Source organism: Capra hircus, chromosome 1, assembly GCF_001704415.2.
Source record: "Capra hircus breed San Clemente chromosome 1, ASM170441v1, whole genome shotgun sequence".
Taxonomy (NCBI): domain Eukaryota; kingdom Metazoa; phylum Chordata; class Mammalia; order Artiodactyla; family Bovidae; genus Capra; species Capra hircus.
The window spans coordinates 138,867,288-138,884,336 of NC_030808.1; the positions used below are offsets into that span (position 1 = coordinate 138,867,288).

The 17,049-nt window shown below is 36.3% G+C and overlaps 1 protein-coding gene across 1 annotated transcript in view; it reads right to left on the reverse strand.

Annotated features, from left to right (window-relative positions):
* The window catches only part of BRWD1 (bromodomain and WD repeat domain containing 1), a 123,910-nt gene continuing 107,000 nt past the window's right edge, over positions 140-17,049 (reverse strand). Inside the window, exons 40-42 of the mRNA XM_018051507.1 lie at positions 14,646-15,539; positions 12,759-13,682; positions 140-3,338 (exon numbers count right to left, since the gene is read on the reverse strand). Of these exons, the coding sequence (XP_017906996.1) occupies positions 2,947-3,338; positions 12,759-13,682; positions 14,646-15,539 (2,210 nt within the window). The 3' untranslated portion in view covers positions 140-2,946. The remainder of the gene's footprint in view (positions 3,339-12,758; positions 13,683-14,645; positions 15,540-17,049) is intronic.

A 17,049-nucleotide genomic window follows, 5' to 3' on the forward strand; every position in this document is an offset into this window, starting at 1 on the left:
ACAGGGTGAGCTTTGGTTTATTAAGCACCCATCTTCAAACCGCGACCGCCCCAGGTAGGTGCCGGCCCGGCCCAGCGCGTCCTCGGGACAGTGGACAGAGGGCGGATGGACGAGCAGGAAAAACTACAGTGCTTCGCGGTGTTGTAAAAATGAGCCTTTACTCTGGCAATAGGGATTCACATTTCAAAAGCTGATGATCTGAAAGATTTCATGAGAATGCAAAAATAGTTGCTTCTTTTTTAAAACTTGGCCATCTCTGGTACAAAATTTCGCTTTAAATAGCCTTTCATTAATAAGAAACGTAATTATTTTTGAATTGGTTCTCTTCTTTCATTATTTAACAGAGCACTAATCCATGCAGGACAGAAGTGACACTATGCCATAGCTTAAGTGAAAATATACAATATTGCAACGGAAAAAAAAAATCCATTTACCTACATTCAGTTGTGCTGAAACTAGAGGGCATTTGCTTACATTCTGGAACCCTATCAATAAATAGTCACAAAGTTAAGTACTAATATAGGGTCGGGGGAGCCTCTTGAGATTACAAAAACACATTTTGCTTTTAGATGTGGACAAACTGTCACCAAAGCATTTCCATAAGATCAGTTATTTAGCAATTTTACACATTACTGCAAAATAATATATTGAGTTTTGAAGCAAAATATGAACATTAAAGTATAAACAATAAGACTAGCTATCTAGTTCACGCTTAGGAAACTCTGGCTATGTTAGCAAGCTAGAATAGACAAGATTACCAGTGTAATATTTTAAAATTACATTAACACTCCTGGGCTACAGTTTGGGCACCACTTTGTCTTAGTCCTTTTGCTGAATAAAATAACATCACTTTTACCAGTAAGATCTTCAATTTGATTTCAATTACATGAAGAAGTCATTTGTGGAAAGCTGATTAAAAATCATAGATAGGGTAATGATAGTACATTTAGTCATGATTAAAATTCTGCATACATTTCAGAGAGGTTTTTACAAGAATATTAAATTTTAAACAAATGCTTATTTCATGCAGTTACAATAAATTTAAGCCAAGCACTTAAAAAAAGGCAAGTATATGTTCAAATCAAATACTCAACCAGAAAAGGGATTCTATTATGAAAGAAGGCTGATGGTACAATCTCAAGTGCTAACAGAAATTAACCCCACCACAGAAAATTATAACTTCAAAATGAAATCTTCACGACATTAAAACAGTCAAAAAACTGCATAAAATACTCTTGAGATTTTTAACATTTTCATTTTATGGCATTTGTTGAGGACATAGCATATCCCAATAAGAAATTTCTGTGAAATTAAGTGCAAATATGCGTCTGGAAATAGGTTTAAACATCTCATTAAAGATCAAAAATCAAACCCCATGCACCTAAAAATATTTGCAGTTTATTAGGAATTCTTCCCTTTCTCACCTGTGCTAGTAACAAGTTACTGGTATCAGTATTTCAGATGAAAATATACTACAAACAGAGCAAATACAGATTCTGGCTTATGCTAAGAAAAAGAAAGTGACAACAAAAAGCCTTTTTTAAAAGCAGACATGCAACCACAAGTAAATTTCTCAATAAGACACTTAAGTTGATCTGTGTAACAAAAAAAAATGCATTACATTGTCTTTTAATGAAAGAGGAACAGAAACCCTTAGATTGCTGTATTTTACTTTAGATTTACACATGCAAGTCATATATTAATATTCACAGATACTTTTAAATGGGAAAACAACTTGCTTGTAACAGTTCATTTTTCCAATAGCATGTTACTACGTTAAAAAGATTTGACAGTGCGTTCATTTAATCTGGTTATTTTAATTTCAACAAATACCTACTCACAAACCTCATTGCAAATAAATTCTTTATAGTATCAAGACCAGATTTTCTAATCCTAATGAAGGATTGATATAGCCCAGACATGCTGCCTTTAAAGTCTGTTGTGATGAGTCTCTAATAAATTTGCTCAAAATATTCAAAGTTCTAACTTTTAAGGTGCTATAAAGAAACATAAGATGTGACAGTATCATCTAAAAATATGACTGTTTCGATCTTTATACTTTTTATTTTCTAACTCATTAAGACTAAGACCTGCCTCATAGTGAAGCACATTTTTGGCATTTCTATAAATGCTGCTACATTAAAGTAAAAATGAGAAAAAGTTGTGATAGTCACATTCATAGCTTTCATATAAAAATATATATTCCCTGAATTTGTCATATCAAGTGGTCATCATTCTGTATGAATTGCAGTATTATAAACAAAATAAGAACATTAATGGACTTTTTCTATTTCCAACACTACTTCAGAACTCATTTATCAACATTCCCATCATGGAATCCCCAGGCCCTTCTAGTTTATGATTTTTGGGGTTGTGAATTATAGGGCATGGCTCTTAACAAAGTATTTGCTTCACTCAAATGTCAAATAAGCTCAGTGGCACTCCCTCTTGAAATGTGCCTATATTTTCCCTTATTTCAGTAATGACACCACAGTCATGGTGGTCTGAAATGTTATACTCAACATAGAGCCCTGAAAATTAGCATCAGGTTGAGATTTTGAAATGTTTTCAGTCCTTTGAGTTTTTGCTACCAACCCTGTACACTTCCCACTTTCTTCCTCTAAAGAATGAAGAGATTTCTTCAAGGCCCTTCCTTTCAGAAAAGGAATAATCTCATGACAGGGCCATTTGTCTCTTCTTTCCACCTCTCCAACTACAGGCTCCACAATCTATTTCCTCCTCAGAACTCTCTTGTCATATGCATCTGTACAAGGGCTGACTAGGAGGAAGCCCTCCTCCCACTTTGCCCCACTGGGTTATGGCTTTTAAAAATCCCTCAGAAGGTGCCAACAAGGGGTTAACAACGTTAGAGCTAGGAGCGGAATGCAACTGCCAGTTTACCTGTGGCCCCTGGTTTTCAATTCCACTTCTACATTTTCATAGTCACTACTGTGCTTTTTCTTTCCAGGATCTGAAACGCCTCAAAAGGGGCATTTTTCTATTAATATCTTCTAGCTCCTTTTCACTTTCAGAATTTATGGTTGTATCCTCCTCTTTATAAACATTGAGTAATTTTTTCTTAGCCGCAGCAGAAGCATTTCGATGGGGCAGTTTTCTGCTGCTCCTCCTAATCCACACATTTTCTGGTCCTGAAATGGTTTCCTTTAGATTACTCATTATCTTTATTTTATTTGCAGCAACAGTAGCACATCTGCGGGGCGCTTTCTCAGGCGCCATTGTGGCTTTCAGAGTCTCACTAGGCATTGGCACTGCATCCTTCTGAATATGCACACATGTTCTCACTTTTGTATTGGGTTCTCTGTCTTTAGGAACAGATTCTGAAAAATGAAAGTTCATGTAAATGCAAAAATCTTGTACCACTACTACTTACATTCCTCAACAATACATTCCTCAACAGTGTTACAACTACTCACATTGCTAAATGAAAAACCAATGATCATCAATGACACTACACGTTTTTGACGTCGATATAACCTTCCACTTCCTTGTCTACAAATGAGTCTTGGACAGAAGTTACAGCCCCTTGCACACTTCACTGTCTCTAAGGGTAACTGTCCCCTAAAGCAGCAGACTTGTTAGAATAGGGTTATACCCTTCAGGATCATAAAGTGAAGTCACTCAGTTGTGTCCAACCCTTTGAGACCCCATGGACTATAGCCTGCCAGGCTCCTCCGTCATAAAGCCACTCACCAAAAAGCACTTTTTAAAAATCTTAATTTTTAGAGAACTTTGTAGGTTTTAAATTTTTGGTGTCATTTCTAATACTCTATGTTGAATTACTTTAAAATATCCAATAGGACTTATGAAATAATTTTCCTAGAACCTAAACAAGGAAATGCCATCATGACTATGACACAGCATTAGCCCTACTTCAAGATCCTTAAGGTTTCAGTTCCAACACTGGTATTTCCTTTAGTCAAAAAAAAAGTTACACGGGTCACTAGTAGATAAAAAGGAACTGTATATTGGTTTTATACAACCGAAATGTAGTTTTAATTCTAGATTCGTCTTTTTCAATTTCAGGATTTTATATAACTGAAATGATCAAATCCTAGTTTCACTGCTATTCAGATAGTTTCTGAACCGGTGTATGTGGGGCACAGAGAAGATCAGGCTGAAGCTTCTAAAAGAAATGAACTCTACGCACACAAGCATAGTTGCTGTAAGGAACTAAGGAAGTAGCGCAGGCCGCTGTCAGAACTTGTTCTAGAAACTGAACCTCCTAAGCGGCAAAGGAGAACTTCTTTCAAGGAAGTGTTATTGTAGCTGAGAACCAGAAACTGGGACAGGATCCAGCAGGGAAAAGGTAGGACACACTCTGCAGAGGCTAGTCCTTCACTGGGCCTCAGCCAGCAGTTTCAATGGAGCACAATGGGGTCGTGCAGAGCCGCCACGGGTGCTTACGTGGGCTCAAATCATTTTCATTTTTGCCAACATCTGAAAGCTAGATTTTCACATTTCAAATACAAACTTAACTAGCACTGTTCTCGGGCACTAGTATTTCTTGATAAAAATGCACCTAAAGTTCATTAGCCCCTGAATGTCAGGCCTTATCTGTTGGCAATCTAGTCTTGTTGCCATTAAGAGCCAAACTATCTAAGACTGTCTTCAAGGGGCACAAGTCTTGCTGGGGGTGAGCGTGTAGGATGCTGCCTCAGGTTTCAAGGTTTTCAGTTACTCTGTAGCAGTGAAACTACAAACTACCAGCCTTCTTCATTTTTCCTTTGTGAAGGGAGACATTGACCTGTGATCAAGGGCAAATGAGTACAGGTGAAAATGACTTCTGTGAATTGACAAATTCATTAACAGATAGAGTGATGGGCAAAGCCTTAAAACCTCAAAAGTAACTCTTGAGAGTTTACCTTAAATCTATGACACGCATTTCAAAGATGTGCCTGTGTTTTCTCCGAGACCCACGAAAGTTCTCCCATAGTTGGCTAGGAACTACTTTGCTAAAAGCAATTCCCCACAAATGCTTCAGTCCTTTTTACCAAAATTACATGATTCACTTGTTTTTACAGTGAAAATTCCATTTCTGAAGACATGTTTTGCTCAGTATAAGTCACAAGGCATTTCAAAAATGGCATTTTAGCAGGCTGAGCTGCTCAGCAGGGACCCCCATCAGGCCCCTCCAACCTTGCTTTGGTTGGGCTCTGGAGTCCCTGCACAGGAAGTTGGGGAGTGAATGGAGGAGAGGCTTAAAAGTGGTGTTATTATCATTTCAAAAAATGTTTTCTTAGGAATTTTTAAATTATAAACTACTGTCTACAAATCAATCCTAGATTCAGAGTGAATCTTCAGCACATTAAATCAGTGTTAAGCAAATGCTAGAATATAAATATGCAACAACAGATGAATAGTTTTAAAAAATACATGGTAAAATTAAGGTGAAATTTCTACTTTACAGTAAAATGAGGATGCTATTATCAGTCAACAAACTGCATCCATTTGCATGTTGGAAAAATATTAAAAATATACAATTAGTTCATTCCCAACATATCCAGTGGATTTGTACATATAAAATCCTACTACACTAAATTTCTGAGACAAAATGATTGAAGTTGCAGCAACTAATTCCTTTTCAGTGTTGTGATCAAAGTACTTATACTGACACCTTAGAAACCTAGCAAGTACCAACTCTTAAGACATTTGTAATCCAAAATAAGGGAAAAGATTCTACAGAAGAAACTGTAACTAGTCTTTTTAAAATGCTTTAAGGAAATATGAACTATTAGAGGGGAGAGGATACAGGATTAAGTTATATTGTATAAGGTATCTCCAACTTGATTAAGCTGAATCTCTAAAGGGTTAAACCATAACATGGGAATGTCATCAAGATAAAAATTTGAGGAACACAGAATGACAGTGTGGGGAATTTTTTAAAACTGTAATACATGTAAGTCAGTGTCAATTTTATTACTGAGAACTTGGTAAATTATCAAGTGTTTTATTCTGAGAAAACTAGTTTTTAGAAATATATATACAGACTAATTCAGGGTTAGAAGTTCAATATATATATTAGGGTATAAGCTTAAAATTTTTGGAGGATACTGCTCTAACGATAATCTCTGAGAGTGCCATTTAATACTAACTAACCAGCACAACCCCACAAGTCCTACTATCCCAGGTGGTCTTGGGTCAGCCATGGGTGTTGGAATGGTCACTGAGTGCTTGAGGCATTGTTGCTTTTCATTAAATGACTCCTTATTTGGGTATAATAAAAACTTCATTAGTAGAGTGACAATTTACATCTTTAGTAGGGCTCTGTCATAGTTTACTGAGATGGCCACTTTAAAATATAACTCACAGATCACTATGTATTCTAATATGGTCTGTAGTGAATAGAAATCTGGATGTAGACATTCTAGTTTTGATTCAAAGCAACAATCTCTGGTTTCTGAAGGATTATTCATATTCCAATTCTGATACTTCATAACAAAATTGTAGTACTAGATCTGAAGTAAACTTTACATCATTGCTATAGAAGCATAAACAATTGTATTCTTATCAGCATTTAAACTGAGAAACAAATGAGAATGGAAAAATATAAGAAAATGAGCCAAAGTAAAAATAATATACCGGCCTATTTCATATACTTTTAAGTACAGACAACTATTGGTCACTATGATTGCGGGTAAATCAAGCTCCTATAAAGGGAAAACATTTTAGTTGCAAATCATAACCTCTCTCCACTAAGCCTCTAATCAGAGCAGACTTTGAGATAGCCTTTCTTTTCTTCATCGTCTGACCTTCACTGATAGGCAATGACCAAAACTCTGGAAGCAAATAGCATTTACTGATATTCCCCACAGTATAAGTCTCCATGTACCCCATAACCTGAAAGTCTCACTAGAGATGGGCTGTAGAAGAGGGTTTTCTGTAACTTGCAGGGTTTAACATTTTTCTCAGGGGAGCTGGTAACACTGAGAAGTCAATGGTATGGCAGTGCCAGGTCAAGAGACTGTTAAATAATTCTGTAACCTAGGGTTGTTCTCCAGTAGTTTGGTCACTTCTGTGGTTGAATAAATGGCCTTAAGTCTTCAATTCACTCAATGATGGGTACACAGAACCTTGATGTGTTTTCCATCTACAGCTAATCTAGGTCCCTATAATTTTATCTCTAGCAACAATTGATAACAATCATTTTTAATGATTCTCACAAGAGTTGTGATGGATATTGCAACTTTTTCTAAAAGTCTAATTAAAAAAAAAACTATGAAGTATGAATTCAGGGATCTTAATCTGCTTAATTTGTTAGGAGATGGATCATTTCAGACTAATGCAGGCAGGATAAGATGATACCAGAAGTAAATACTGGGTTTTTCAATCTGCTTTATTAGTTTACAAATGAAAAGCAACCGACAGCCAGAAGGACGTCTGACTCCCACCTAATGTGGAAGTCCTGCATTCTGCCTGCAGAAGAGATCACTTTTTACAGAAGAGATCACAGATGGACACAAGGTGGAGAGCTGCTTAAATCCAGAGGTGAAAGAGTTGCAGGGGGAACTGGACGGTGCAGACCTCACAGAATCAACCAGCTAGGTGGCTTGTAGTAGTTTAAAAAAAAAAAGAGCCTTTACTTGTAATTATGCTGCTGCTAAGTCACTTTAGTCATGTCCGACTCTGTGCAACCCCACAGACAGCAGCCCACCAGGCTCCCCCATCCCTGGGATTCTCAAGGCAAGAACACTGGAGTGGGTTGCCATTTCCTTCTCCACTTGTAATTATAATGACTATTAAATTTGGTATATTTTACTACTTCAGTTAGTTGAATAAAAAACTGGTTCCTAGTTGACAATGCAGATTCTGACGTGGTAATGAGCTAATTTAAAAAGTTAAAAGTACAGATCTCAAATGGAGATAGAAAACTAAAGATTTGCTTTTTTGACAAGCTCCAGTTAAGTGGTTAGAATTTTACAGGTGAACCAGGTAAGTATGGATCAAAACTTAGAAAATAAACTTTAACCTATTAAAAATTAAAGATTTCTTTAACATGTAATCACTAATTGAAAAAGGTTAACAATTTCTAAATAATTTTCCTTGTGGAACCAAGGGTAGGCTGGCTGCTGCAGCCCACATAGTCTGTGCCATCTCATTCAATTGTCAGACTGCCTCTTTCTCTTTACAGTCCGAATTTCCACTGAAGATTTCAATAAATCATAAAACTTACCTTAAAATTAACTTAAAAAACTGAAGTATGACAAGACAATATGCTGTGGCACTGATAACTCAGTTCAGTGAAACCACCAGTCTTTACAAACAGTCTGAAGTTACTTACATGCTGCCAGAGACAGGGCCTGCAGTCTGCAGGTCTCCAACGCCGAGCACCCCCACCCGCCTCCCTCCATCAAATCCACACACGCAATCCTTGAACAGACACCGAGTAAGAGCCTTGATACTTTTTTAACCAAATTAGCAATGTATTAGAAACCAGTTTGGCTTATGAGTGATTGGTAAAAATTTCTCTTAAACTTGAGAATTCCCATGTATCCTTAGGCAACATCTATAATCTTTTTAAAGTTATAAGATTTTCCTTAAACTGTAAGAAAAGACAACATATCCCTCATCATTGTACTTTTTACATTTCAATCCTTTCCATTAAATTCACAATTTGATAATACTACTATAAGTAGTATTTACTAATCTAGTTGGACTAGATTTTTCCACAATGCTTCATTTTCTCCCTTTGACAAGTATATTTGGTCTGATCTGTATGTTCCCAAATACTAGAATAACAGACAGTCTTATTCTGTTAGGTTGCAATTTTCTTAGGGTTTCTGCTTTATTATTTCCTGATACCCACAGCAGAAGTTGAGAGATATAACTTTAAATAATTAACACAAAAAAAGTTCTTCTACAATGAAGGTGCTTTGTTACACTCCATCATACTAGAATAACTGAACTGTAATTTCCATACAATGTATGAACTAAAGGATTTGATGACAACTGCAAGATACCTGATAAAGTAAGTAAACTGACTTAATACCAATGAGAAGAATGGAGATGGCATTTCAGTTATAAAAAGGCAAGGCAAAAAGACCTTTTCTAGCCATTTAAATATTACTCAAAAAACAAATACAATTGAGTAGAAAGAAAAACCAAAAATACTGTATGTACCTTTAACAATGTTCTTGTAAATCTGATATACAAAACTTCTCATTTTTTTCCCCCAGGTAACACAAATTAAATTTGTACTAACAAAAGAGATTAATAAAGTCCTTTCATTTCAGTTCTTAATATCATACAGTGAACTTAATAAATTCTGTGTTCTGATTATTCTAAAGAAAAAAGGCTAGAAGAGGGACAAGGAAACATAGCATGGACCCAACGTTACTCTAAATAAGAATTTTACTTAAGAGATCATCAGCCAATGGAGTGTGAAGGATTTAGTGATGTATTTTATTCTTATTTTTGGACAGTAGTACCTTCAGGTAGTAAGTTTATTGGTTTATGTCTCCTTTTTCCATTTACCTAAAACATAAGTTCTTTCACCCCATTTCTTATTATAAAACTAATTTTCTTTTTAGGTACAACTCAACTATTCTTGGAAGAAACTTTTATGTTGTAACATGGAGGCTGTGAGTAAATAAATGCATCATTCTTTTGAGGATTACTAAACTGACAAAGGATCTAACCCCCTAAAATTAAAAAAAGGGGGGGGGCAAGGGAGAATGATTACCCTAGGAATTATCTGAAAATGGGATAAACTTTTCCTTTTATTCAGAAGTTACTATACATTGTCAATATACCCTTTTTAAATAAGGAGGAAATGGGTGGGGGGAAGCTTTTTAAACTTCACCTATTTTTATGTTTGAAATCTTTTTGTCTTAATATGCTTGGTAAAATTAATCCTTAAAAGGAATCAAAACTCCAATCTAAATAACCTCAAACCTTTTTTTAAACCATAAATGAATAAAATCATAGGACTCTGGACATACACAACCACAGTAGTCTTTTCTTCTTCATATACATCATTTAGTTACTTCAAGTGCAATAGAAAGCTCTAGCACTTACTTCTGGATCAGTTCACATTCCACTTGTAACTTTTTGTCTTTTTTCACAGGAAAAATACAAACTGATCCCCAACTTATTAAAGTACATTTGTGCATTAAATCCCTGCTCATTTTGCATAAAGAGAAATAGAAAAAAAAAAGTCAAACATGTTCTAGTGCTCAGTGTAAACATTTTGAACTATTAATTATTTATTAATTTTCCTTAAGGGTACTTAGAAGTCTGTGTCACATATTCAAAGTTAACCTTAGGAATAGCACCATGACCAAAAAAATCCATAAAAATGATTCTCTCTATAATCCCTTAGTTTTACTTCAGAACTTGAGAAGCTACCATTGTCAACCACGTTTTCAAAGTCACCAGGCCAATTCTTACTTGTGTTTTTGTTTTTTTTTTTCAGATGAAACAAAAATACTGCTTCTACACACAAGGGTCTAACCATTTTGGACAAAATGAAAAATTAGGAACTGGCTGACCAGCCAATCAATTTAGTCCAAAAGTTAAGAACAGTTCTACTGATGAAGCCTAAATGGTTTAAGTATCATTTTACCAAAAGAACTGATGTATTTATGAATATATTCCATATTTGTTTATGGATTTTTTTGGTACCTTTTTGCAGATGATGGTAAACATGGAGTTATAACCCTGAGAATAGATATAAAACAGAGAAGTTTAAGAAGAGTTAAAATAAATTAATGAATATGACATCTATCACCATTTCTCAAAATTAAGGAAGTAAAGAGCATTCCATTAATTTTTTTCAGGTCACTAGTCAAGGACAATTATCCTGACTCAATCTGTCAAGAATACAGTTAACACGAACTTTGAGAAGGAAAGCATCATAGTTTTGAAGTGGTGATAGCTCTCTCAACAACCAAAGGAGAGGCAGGCAGACCACCTATCTCACTTGGTAATGTCTAAGAATATCCTTCCCCTTACACCACAGTAGAAAGAGAAAGAACCTTCTACCATGTCAACTGGAATAGAGAACCAAGAAATACCAACACTTCAGAACATTCTAACACTGATATCAGAGTCTGATGTTTTTCAATGTCTGCCACCTTAAGGATACACAGGAGAAAAGGGTTAATTTTGTCTGAAACCAAACACAATTAGGGCCAATAAATAACAAAGGGTGGGGGTACTGTAATACGCCCTTTAGCTACAAAATATGTAAACCACTTGAGTCAAGTCCATCTTCAGGCACAAACAAGCTAGGAATGGCCACCTACACTGTTTGGAGTAGCACAGCCTATCAAGTAAAAATATTTGGCTCGAAAATAAGTGTACTATGGTATTTGATGATGTGGTAAAAGTCACGCTTTAAGTGAATTTCAAAATTATTTTCCCACAACAGTTTCTTAGATTTACTAGAAGTCACTAATAAAGATACTCAGTTGCACCAGCAAAGAATGCTTGGGATTGCACATGGCAGCAGTAGACTAAAAGAGAGAGAGAATGACAACTAACTATTTTCCTATAGAAATGAGATTTGCAATTGCACTCTTATTAAAACTCAACTCTACAATTTAAGGGGAACACTACATATAATTTAAATACTCTTTTAGCCCTGTACACTCTATTAAAGAACACACTTTCTCTAAATCTAAGGCACACAAACTCTATTTCACAGAGTAAGACTATGGAAGACCAAGATTTTGGTTAAATTCCATAAATGGAAAACAGGAGATCTTGGAAAGACAAATCATATAATATTTTGTTAGTGCACAATTTAAAAGAAAATGCTAGCTATGGTCTGGCCTTAGAGGTTTAAAATATACAAACATTAAAAAAAAATAATTTACCAGCGCTTTATGAATTCAAGTTTATAAAATAAAGTAGATATTTTCCTTAAAAATAAAGAGAAAAAGAAGACCCAACAGGACTTGGAAAGAAAAACTGGAAACCATTTCAATGAAAATGATAAAATCTGGTAAAATGCCATCTACTCAAGTAGCCAGGGAAAGAAAAAAAAGTGGCAGGTACCTTGCCTACTAATCGTGGCTACCGCCCCTTCCCCAATTGTTATGTCAGTATGAACATAATATTTTCGAAGAATCTGTAAACAAAGGTCATGTGAAATTATACTACAATAGGACTGGAATTAGAAACTACCACCTCTTGACGAATTCTGAAAATAACTGTATGACACTTGCTACCATAAAAGTAATGCTTATTGGTTCTGATAACCAGAATGTCTAGTGTTTAACATATTTCAAATTCTTGCTATGTGTAGTTAAATACTGTCAAAAGTAGGTTAGATCTGCCCCCAAAATGAAGCATATTTTGGCACCTGTGCTGATGCTGCTACAAAGGCAAGCAAGTGCAAATAAAAATAACAGTCATGATTTAGTCACATTCATAACTTTTCATAGAAAAATATAAATATATTCCCTGAATTGTAGGACAAAAAATAATTTCAACAGCCAGCTTTCACTATAAATTCCAATCCATTCCGTCTTTAAGTGAACTGGTTTTCCCTCAAGGTCATAAGGTGCAATCATCAAAATCTAACACATTTTCTAAGCTCCTATCATCATCCCCATCATGGTATCTCACGGTCCTTCTACCCTGATTTCTCGTCTTTATTTTTGAACGTCGAAGAACTCTTTTAGATTTTGCATAGTCCACATCCTCCCAGTCATTATCATCCACATTTAACCTAGGACGTTTGCTCTGTCGTGGTCGTCTCATAGTTTTAGATACGTTAGCTGTAAAAGTTTTACCTTTTCTAACTACTTTTGCTTTCCCTTTCGTTTTCCTCTTTTTGGTTTTTGAATCATCCGTACAGTCAGCATCTGATTCAGTGGCAGATCCCAAATCTGAGTCAGATTTAGGGCTAGTGTCTGGTCCACACTTTGAACTCCCTGTTGTTTCAGAAGCTTTCAGATTTTCCAATTCAGTTTGCAGTCTCTTCCTTTTTACTTCTGTCTCGGCAGCTTCCTGCGAATCCCGCACCACTTTTGTCTTACTGAAAGGAGCCTTCCCATAGGTCCGGAGCCTCCTGCCGTTCCACCTACGTAGCCCATAGTTCAGTTCCTCTTCAAAGTTATTCTCTGCAGTAGCTTTGTGCACCAAAGTTGACTCAGAAGAACATTTTCTACCTATCTCACCCCGTGGAATATGGCTTTTTGAATCTTCCTCCAAAGACACAATCAAGGCATTCTTTGTTTTAGAAGGTGCAACACTGGTTTTGAGACTCCTGGTACGCCTGTTCTTGTGTCCTGAATCCAACACACCTTCAGAGTCTGAGTCTTCATTTAAAGAGTGACTGATACTTTTTGTACTACCTTCTGAGTTGGCATCAGGAGGCTGCCCTTCACAGCCACTCTGTTCATTTGGCACTTCACAGTTTACATCCCCCTCAGAATCGCTGTCTATCTTCTGAGCTGTGGCACATGCAACATGGAGGGGCTTTCTCCTTGCAATTCTGCTCCCCGTGTACTCATGGTCTACACGGTCTTCTTCCGCGTCACTCATCAGCTTGATCCGACTGGCAGCGGTGGCGGCACACCTCCGAGGCACTCTCAGAAGGCCCGGTCTGGCTCTGGATGCTTTCTTAACCACCTTCGAATTGCTCTCTGAGTCACTGGAACAGACCCTTTTCCTGGCAGCTTTTCTGCTCTGTCCGTGATTTTGTGATGCAGAATCTAAAAATTAAGCATACTCTTTTAATCTTTACTAGAAGAGTAAGTCTAAAGGAATTAAATGTTCAACATTTTAAACAGCTTAAGTCCGGGATTTCTTCTAACTTCAAAGGAGGATGGCAGTGAATGGGTTCAGCTTTTACTACTTTTGAACAGTGACTTTTTCAGCCTCAGCACCATTCACATATGCCCATCAATAACACCCCATGCTTTCTATCTATATACACAAGACACTCAACACTACAATATTTTATTTACCTGAATACAAACTAAAGTCTCTTCACCACTGCACTAAGGTATGCAAACTAACCACTCTCAGCCTCCCTGAAACTTAACAAGTTCCATCACACACTACGTTTAATCTTAGCTTTACATGGCTCCTGATCTAGTATTTTTCTCCATTTACCAGGACAATCTCAATTCAGCGATTTATCTTAACTCTATATACTCCAGAGTTATTATCAATAAAATGGACATAATAATAATAGTACTTACCTCATAAAATATATGAAGACTAAACTGGTTCATAAATAAATGCAAAGCATTTAGAAAAAAAATCCTGATGACAAATAGCTTGGGAACTGTTCTGTGAGCTATTATTATTACTACGTCCCACATTCCTTTCAGTCACCCTTTTCTTTCCTTCTTCTTCTCATACTATTATCACCAATAGCTTATAAATGCTGGCCTCTGCTTTTCTTGAACCCATAGACAATACAATATCCCCATTATCAATATAAGAAGTGAAATCTCTATTAAAAATAGCTATGGCCAAGGCTGTCTGTTACACGAGCAAAACTAAATGTACTCAACAACCAGTAACAGTACACAGAGAGAGAAAAGATGAATGGAGACTGCATGGCACGGAAAGAAAGCAGGTAGCAAAGTGAAATTTCACGGGGAAAAAAATATATATGCTATTAAAAAAAAGACAGCAGTGAACCAAGGTTAAATGTTTTGAATTACCTTTTATAAGACTATTTGGTTTTTCTTTTGCTTTCTTGTCATCATCTGAATCCAAATCAGTTTCAGATACATGATCTGAAAAACACTGGGATCCAGCAACAGGTTCACCCTTCCCATTCCCTGAACTCGGGTTCATTTCCATCTTATGACATCTGTCTTGTCCATCTTCTTTGTCAGACTCAGAGTCCTCTGAATCACTGAAGAGCTTTGCTTTTTTAAGGAAAGGAGCATTCTTGCGACCTGTGCTGTATTTCCTACTGCTGTATTTTCTTGTTTCAGAATTTGCTTCCTCCTCTTCCTCTGAGATGCTTTCTGCCTTAAGTTTCAGCAAAGATGTTGATGGGCCAGCAGTTCTGCTATGTTCATTATCTGAATCATGACTTTGAGAGTCTTCCTCAGAAGATGCTATTTTAAGGAATTTTGTTTTAGAAGTTGCTGGAATTTGGGACTTGTAACCATTAGCATGCCAATTTTTCCGGGCTACCCGCAAATCACTTTCTGACTCTGAATCTCCATTTTCAGTATTCTGGGCAGCAAGAGAGTTGGACAATGGTGACAGTTGATCTTTTAGCTCCTCTTCTTCAAGTTCTGACTTCAAGCTCTGGTCATCCTCAGAATTATGTAATAATTTTTTTCTAGCTACAGCAGAAGCATTGCGGTGGGGCAGCTTACGGCCAGAACAGACACTTTCAGAGGTAGAATTCTCCTCTACATCACTCATTAACTTGATTTTATTGGCAGCCACAGCAGCACACTTTCGCAGCACTTTCCGGTTATTTCCAGCTCTCGCTTTTACACTTTCACCGGTCGCCAAAGAATTGTTATCTGAGTCACTTAAATAGACTCTCTTCCTAGTGGCTTTTCTGCCACATCCATTTTCTAAAGAAACTGGACCTAAAAATAAAGTAACAGATTAGAAAGGCCTTCTTTATTCCAACATTTTAAAATGACTTCATTATTTTAGTACTAATGTTCCTTATTCTTTTAATGTCAAAACAGATTATACCTGTCTAAATTTTAGAAGTTTAAAGGGTAGAACAGAAGAGAATCCAGAAATAACCCAAGCACAGATGGTCAATTAATTTATGACAAAGGAGCCAAGAATATAAAATGGAAAAGGACAATCTTGTCAATAAATAGTGCTGGGAAACTAGACAGTCACATGCAAAAGAATGAACTAGACTACTATCTTATACCATAAGATATACTATATCTTATTCTATATCTTATAACACACAAAATTAACTCAAGGTGGGTGAAAGAATATAAGACCTGAAACCACAAAACTAGAAGAAAATATAGGCAGAAAGATCCTTGACACTGGTCTTGACAATGATTTTTTAGATCTGACTCCAAAAGCAAAAGCAATGAAAACAAAAATAAACAAGAAGGACTACATCAAACTAAACAGCTTCTGCACAGTAAAGGAAATCATCAACAAAATGAAATGGCAACCCACTGAAAAGGAGAAAATATTTGCAAAAAAATATATCTGATCAGGGGTTAATATCCAGAATATACAGAGAACTCATTCAACTCAACAACATCCCCCCCAAAAAAAATCAATTTAAAAATGGGCAGAGAATCCGAATAGGCATTTTTACACAGAAGATATACAGACGGCCAAAAGGCACATGAAAAGACACTCAACATCACTGATCATCAGGAAAATGCAAGTCAAAACCAGAATGAGGTACCACTTCACATCTGTTAGAATAGCTATTATCAGAAAGATAAGAAATAACAAGTGTTGGTGAGGATTTGAAAGAAAAGAAAACCCTTGTGCACTGTTGTTGGGAAAACTGGTGTAGCCACAATAGAAAACAGTATGGTTGGTCCTCAAAAAATTATATGATCCAACAATTCCAATTCTGGCTGTTTACCCAAAGAAAACAAAAACATGAATTTGAAAAGATACATGCAACCCCTATGCTCACTGCAGCATTATTTACAACAGCCAAAATCTGGAAACAACCTAAGTGTTGTTCCCATATGGATGAATGGATAAAGAAGATAACAAACACACAATCTACACAAACAGGAATACTATTCAGCCACAAAAAAGAATGGATTCTTGCCATCTGCGACAACATGGACAGACCTTGAGGGCACTGTGCAAAGTGAAATAAGTCAGACAGAAAAACAAATACCCTATGTTTAAGTGGAATCTATACTTATATGTGGAATCTACAAAAACAAAACAAGACATGCGCCACCAGGAAACAGACTGGCGGTTGCCAGGGGGAGGGCAGATAGGGAGTGGGTAAAATGGGTGAATGGAGTCTAAAGGTACAAACTTCCAGTTATAAAATAAATAAGTCATGGAGACACAACGTACAACATGGCAAGCAGAGTTAATATGGCACTGCATATTTTAAAGTTGCTAAGAGTATATCTTAAAAAG